Below are 7,235 nucleotides of genomic sequence, written 5' to 3'. Positions count from 1 at the left end.
CACACACACACACACAGATTCGGCATTGTCAGCTGGTCCTCGCCACAGTGAACCGATGAGCGGGAGGCAGGGGGATCGGCTGCAAGGGAGCAGGAGATGGTGGAGTGGTAGTGGGAGGAGGAAAGGGGGGATTTCACTTGAAGGGGGCTGTGCTCAGTTTAATACTATTGCTCACCATTGAGGTCAAATCCCACTTTGGTCTGTAGCACAAACATATCGACACTCAGACCAGAACGCTAAATGAGACATGTCCTGAACTATGTTACGAGTGCGATGTGTTTTACCTGCCGTGTTGTATAATAAACTCGCTCTCGCCATGAAAAAACAGACTGGAGAGGAAACACTGACAGAGAATGACGCTTGTAGGAAAAAAAAAATAAATCCCAGGGTCTGACTGACCCTGCCAGAAAGCTGGCGGTCCTTCAGAGTGCAGGGTTCAGGCCAACATTGTACACATTACAGGCTGGCAACAGTGCAACACATAGCAGCCAGCCAGGGGGAGGGAGAGAGGGAGGAGGGAGGGAGGAGGAGGAGGGGGGCAACAACAGTGAGAGCTTGGTTTGTCTTTCAAAACAATGTGAGCATCGAGATCCTATCTGTCCACTGGCTGAGAACTAGGCAAAGAAAATCTTTTCCATTGACCCCAATAAGACATTTCATGTGGAAAAAAACAGCTGCAGCGTCTGCCAGTGAGGATGCTTTAAATAAACCACTCTGGCTCTTATCAGCGGTCATTCAGTATTACTTTCAGAGTAACATTTAGTCCAATTCAAAAGGGGGTGGAAGTGGTGTAAAGCCATGAGAACACTTACAGCGGGCAGAGTTGATCTTCCAGGTTTGACTTTCTAAACAGTATGTATGAAAAGGTCCACCACATCTTTACTTCACTGGCAAACACAAACACAAAATGCTAAATCCTTGAGGCAAATAACCGTCTGTCCATTTAGTTCAATCATTCTACTTTTTATAATATTGTGGAAAGAAGAAAAATTAAAACACACGTAAGATACAAACACTAACAAACAACCCAACTCTGTGGTGACACACAAGCTTTATACCCGGACATATTTGAATAAAATAATCATCCAATTTCTCACTTTGTAGCCCGTTGCTGGGAGACCTGCATCGACACTAATAAAATAGCTTCATTCATCGCGATCCTGTGAGTCTGAATGCAAGCCACAAGTAAAGCAGGAAGGTGGGGACATGCATTAAGGATAAGCAGGAGCATTGATCCCTGTAAGAAGGTAAGAGCATGATTTCACAACGCAGCTTACCGGGAGGCTTTTAAAACCGTATTTCTTGTAACACAATGCCACCAACTGTATGCAAACACAAGCAAACGCACACATACCATTTAGAGCTCTCTGAGACTATCAAAATTAAAATTAAAAAAAAAAAACCAGTAGGCGAGAGAAGAAGGGGGAAAATTCATGTTGGTTGTGGTTTTAGCAGCAGCAACTATAGATTTACTATATTATAGATTTAAAACCATTGCAATCAGATGCAGGGCAACTTGACCTGAAGGTCCACCCAGGCAGTGAGTGGGTTAACAAGCTGTAGTTGAGACTTAAAAAACCCAGTGTGGAGCCCAAACAGCCACCAGTATGTGGTGTTAAAATCCCACTGACTCGAGGATGGCAGCAGAGGGAAAGACTGAAACTCTTGACCTGCCCACCCAGGTGGAGAGAGGGAGGAGAGGAGGGAGGAGAGGAGGGAGGGATGGATGAAGGGGGTAGAGAAGTGTGACGGAGCCGGGCCTGAACACAGACGGGCTGCTCGCTTAGTTAATTTTCTCTGCAGCTGCGAGCGGACTGAAGAGGAGAAACACGAGGAGGAGACAGAAGAAAGAGAGGCCAATATCAGCTTTCTCTTTTAGGTTTCCTGGGATCATTCACACGTTTATATATAAATAAAAAAGGGACAGACAACTCTCACTCTGCCTCCACTACTGGGAAGGAGTTTTAGCTTCAAAACACAGCAGCTCAAACAAGATCGCTGCCCGCCACAAAGCGCACACGTACAGTTGTTGCAACATGCCGCCGCTGAACGCTGAATTAACAGCCTCCGCGGTCAAAAGGTGAACCAGTCTGAACAGCTCATCTGAGCGGTGGACATACAGTGCCGCCAGTTTCCTGCTACGGAAGCAAAAAAGGACTCGTGAAGGGGAATACAGAATACAGAGCGCAAGGTCACCATCTTCTTTCTATGAACATCTTTCTTGGGTTGTGAGCTAAAAAAACTGCCTTGAAGAGAGAGCAGGAATGAGAGTGAACGCGCCCGTCCCCGTGGAAAATGACAGCAAGGCGAAGTAAACCAGGTCAATGCAAAGACCCTGAACAGAACAAATCATTCTGTTCTCCCTGTACACCTCTTTCACTTCTCTACAGACTTTATCCTCACCCACATCCCACCACACACTCACTGAACGACAAGGAAAAGGGTACACACACACACACACACACACACACACAGACACACAGACACACACAGACACACACACAGACACAGGTCCCAGAGATGATCATGTTCATACCCAACAGGCCCCTGCCTCATTAACTGAACTGAGGGGGAGGGTGTTGAAAAGAAGGAAAAGGATCAAAAACTGAAGTTATGTTACAATCCTGACACTTCGGTGATCGAAGCACATGAAAACATTTCAATAAAACAGCTGAGTGCAGCTCTGAGCTTTAGAGGAATGATTACGGCACCGGTGGCCCAAACAGGAAGAGAGAAATGGCCAGGGCTTCAGGGGACGGTTGTAACGGTCTACTGGGGCCTCACACTCACCTCCATTAACAGCAGGCTCTCCTTTCAAAGGGGCACCACTGCAAGGAAGGGCTCTGCCTGCTCTTGATCTGGCTGTTTCTGTATTCCCTCTTCTTTTCTCCCCCCCCCTCTCCCCTGCTCTCGTTTTCTCTGTGACACAGCCAGAGGGGGGGAAACATGACTCCGGCTCGGCCCAGCTGAGCCCTCTGCAGCCGGGTTGAGTCCTCTCGCCTGTCCCCTCCCCTCCGCTGCTACTGCGAGGCTAAAATGGAGCCGGTACAAACTATGCAGCATGCGCCCCGAGGAGGAAGGAAGGGAGGAAGGAAGGCACAAACACAGAGGCAACTGCTCGACAGAACTGGGTGTCTGTCTCTTTTAGCTTCAGACGCTCGGCTGACAGACAGGCCCGGGCCAAAACCAAAGGGCAACACCCGTCTGTTTCAAGTAGTCTGCCAGTGTTTAGTAACCGCTTTACTGAAATATGAAAAGATGTTCACAGTATATTTTTGTGTTGCGAAGACCCGGTTCACATCATAATTACATGCAATACGAAGATGACGATTACAGCTGCCAGGTGCTGACACAGCAGCACTTCAAACACCGTCACCCAGCCATTTGTTTTCCTCCCACAGAGCCCAGATCGTCGTCCCCAGCTGTGCAGCTCTGTCACTACGCACACAGCATAGTTTCTGTTATACATCACCGTGACGAGCGTTGCTGTGAAACACAACCAGATGACCTCATAGTTGTGGATCTAGAGTACCTTTTTCTGCTGTGACACGCAGCGGAGCAGGAAGAGGTCATATCGGCCAAATGGGCCAAATGTGAACCGACAGTCTCTGAAGCCGCGGAAAAAAAGCAATGTCATAGTTCTCGAGTGGAGTTTGTGAAGCGGCTTTAAGTCTTTATGGCCGTCCTCGTTTTATTAAACCAATGAGCGGATCGACAAGGCGAGCACAGACGAGTTAAATGTGGTGGGTTTTGTGTTTTATGTTACTCCGCCATACAGATGTGTTGATGATGAGATGAGTTAAACTGAAGGCTGAATAACCTAATTTAAAATATAATCTCTTTTATTACCTTGTTAGATATTAAACTAGTACTAAGAGCTAAACTAAACGAGAGCTTCATATATACTGAACTTAATGCCATGTAAGGTAAGAGCCTATTGGCTAAGCCTGTTAGGGGCCCCCTTGAAAGTACAGTAATTACTTTCGGCTTGTTGAGGAGGGAGTTCACTGGATCAAAATAACAGTCATGGATTAGGTCAGTAAAAAGAAGAAAAGTGACTCCCTAGATTTTTTATTATTCTTTCATTTTGAGATTTCAATGCAGATAAATTGTATCAAGTATCAGACAAAACTCACAGATTCTGAGATTGGAAACAGAAACCAGTAGCTCCTTAGCAAATAAGATTTTTTTGAGGAGACCCAAACATCTAAATAAACAATCGTGGTAGAAAGGGACTGTGCTTGGCATAATTTTGCTGAATACTCGGATTCAGTCAATTGATGTCATAAAAACACTGAAGGCTCACTTCCTGATTTCTGTAAGAGTGGCTCGGGGTCAAGAAACTCCGAGGAGAGATGACCGAGATGTTCAAGAGAAAGGATAAAGAGCGGAGAAAACCTACAGCCACGAGCCAGATCTACTAGAAAATACACCCAGACAGAAAATGACTAGCACAAACTGACGATCAACATACAGTAAATCATAAACTTGGCTTGTCTATTTATTTCAATTGTGCAGTCGCATTAAAACAAGATTTAAAAGACATTTTTAAACACTTAAGTCTCAGATTAAATTGTATCTGACTTAATAAAGTAGACAGTTTGAACGTCAGTCACTGTACCGACGTTCAAACTGAACCTTTACATAACAACAACACACAGTAAGTCACTGTCCAAACATCCCTGTGAGTCTGTACTGAGGGTCCCAGGACCACCGCCGGCTGCGGGGCTGACTGGCCCTCTGCCAGTAATCATCAGACACTCAGACCCTGGAGGGATACTTCACATGACAAAGCAGAAGGCATTCAACACAAAGGACTGTAAGCATGAAAATGTCTCCGAACCGATCCAACCGGTGAATGAACGTCAGCATCAGGGCCTATCGTGAGTCCTACGGGTCAGCGGTCAATCTGTTACGATAAGAGACGGCGTTTACTTGTGTACAGATCTCTGATGTAGTCTGAATGACAGTTCAGTATGTCTCAGTCCAGTGTGCCTGCAGTCATAATGTATCTGTCATGGTGTGACTCTCTGGGAGCAACACCCATGTGAAACAAACACCTGACTCAGCCAGGTTTCATGTGACGTCGTTACCCGCCCTGTTTCGGATGAACGGGCAGCATGTCATAACTGCTTGGCTGTTTGAGGTAACCTGGTCAGAACAGAACAGGGTGGGATTTCTTTGTTTTTCTCTGTCAGAATATGGCAAACGGGTTGGATGGAAACCCAGCACAGAACAATGAGTCACAACCAGGCGGTGGATTTCACAGCCAGGCTGAGCATTCCTGGCCCGACAAAGGAATCCTGTACACAGCACCCACACAGATACTCTGAACGCCGTCTACGGTGGCCCCCCCGTGGCTTGTGTTCGCAGGCTTGAAAAAAAAAAAAGCACAGAGGCCGAAATGAACAAGCTTCTCAAGAACTGGAATCACAAAACGCGGTACGGTTGAAGTGGTAGTTGACAAACGAGAGAGAGCAGTTGCAATATTTGCACACGGTGGGAGCCTCCACTGATACATTATGGTTTAGTTGTGATATGGGAACAAATATGGCTAATGTGGGACTATTATGAGCACATGACAAAAAGCCCTTGTAGAGACACCGTGTACAATTTGTATGTTGTTTTTGTTCGCCACTCTAAGACAAATGTTCTTTCAGGGGCCTGACCTATATTATGATTTTTTCCCCTCAGACAGACAGCGACTGTTATACCACCTTAATAAAAGCTCATTATTTTTTGTTTGATGTCCAATAAAATAACTATCTAGGGCACGTCTGAAGCAGCACTAACAGGGTTTTATTTGCCAGACACTAAAGTAAACTGGGTGCGCAACAATCCCTCCAGTGTTTTGCAATATGTGAAGTTTACTTTCACACACACATTTAGTTATAAGACAACAGCAGGCTCTCTCTCTGCTATGGCAATGTTATTCTAGATTTACAATCATTGTGCAACATGTACCTCATTGAAGTCAAATTCTACTCATTTTCACTCAGTAGATTGTCATTGTTTTTTGGCTGCTGAGTAAAGCAAACCACTTGTATATTTTACCAACATTTGACTTGTAAAAGGTGTTAACTGTGTGCGCTGTTTACAATGAAGGTGTGGAGCTGTAGTGAGTCTAAAATCCGGTACTGTAGCTCCAACTTTTAGGACACAAGTACCAACAACCAGTCATTAACAAGTCAAGGGTCACAGCCATGAAAATAAACATAGGGCTGACATTCCTGTTCCTCTAAAAAACAACAACTCACAATTAAACAATAAGTGCAAGAGTAGTTTTAAACCCAGATCATTCAGCAGCTAATAACACAATGGAGGCTCTGTCGACCCTCTTTGTCAATGACAGATATAACTAAAAAACAGGAACAACATAGACGAGAAACCAACACATCTTCACTCTCAAGGGAGGAAGTATGCTGGAAAAACAAATTACGTGATACAAACAGACTGTATCTGTCTACATTTTCAAAAGCAAGGTTGGCAACCCAGGGCTGGGGATTTATAACGATAAACCACAATAAAAGACGGAAAGAGAAAGGCAATGATTGAATCAGTTGGATAATGAGTTAGGCTAATCACAGCACTGTTAAAGCTTGAGGCGGTCACACTAACAACCTTTTGTTTCCACGCTAAAGTAAAACTGTCAAACGTGATCTTGTGCCGACTGTCACCATAAAGGGACCTCGATTAATCTCGATTTTAGCCACATGGAGAGGGAAAAAAAAAAAAAAGTTTAGATGTCGAGGAGCTGGTAACAGTAACATTTAATAACCCCCTGAATGAATGCAGTTAAAGTTGAACAAAAGAAGCTTTATATAAATATAAATATATATCACAGTAACGTTGAAGTGAGGGAACAACTGCCAATTTAATTAACAGAAGTTGTGAACTGTTACCTGCGGCTGGTGGCGGAGGTGAACCGCTGTGCTGTCCTCTAGCAGTAAATTACATAAATGTGGGTTAAATCTACCAGCTGAAGAACAATAGATCGACTGCTAGCTAACATTAGCTACTCACCTTAAAATACCCCCCCTCGTAGTGAGTGTTTGGGGGTCCGAATATCGCCACTTCCCAGTTGTACATGTCCGACTCGTCCACCAAAGTTATCTTGAACCCCTCGACTGGCTCATCTTGGAGACTTTTCATCTCCAGCATTAGTGCTTTTTGGGAACTGGCTACATGATGTCCATGCTGAGCCATATTCCACAACGTTTTTTTTTTTTTTTTTT

At 44.8% G+C, this 7,235-nt stretch overlaps 1 protein-coding gene across 3 annotated transcripts in view; it reads right to left on the bottom strand.

The window, feature by feature from the left end:
- Positions 1–7,229, bottom strand: part of cdc34a (cell division cycle 34 homolog (S. cerevisiae) a) — a 34,685-nt gene extending 27,456 nt beyond the window's left edge. Inside the window, exon 1 of one of the 3 annotated variants that reach the window (XM_035652975.1) lies at positions 7,024–7,229. In XM_035652975.1, the coding sequence (XP_035508868.1) occupies positions 7,024–7,206 (183 nt within the window). In that variant the 5' untranslated portion in view covers positions 7,207–7,229. The other 2 variants (XM_035652977.1, XM_035652976.1) reach the window with 2 other exon arrangements.
- Positions 7,230–7,235: the final 6 nt, after the last annotated feature.

Source organism: Morone saxatilis, unplaced genomic scaffold, assembly GCF_004916995.1.
Source record: "Morone saxatilis isolate NCDOM2014 unplaced genomic scaffold, NCSU_SB_2.0 Contig12, whole genome shotgun sequence".
NCBI lineage: Eukaryota > Metazoa > Chordata > Actinopteri > Moronidae > Morone > Morone saxatilis.
This window is presented reverse-complemented; position numbering and strand designations above follow the sequence as displayed.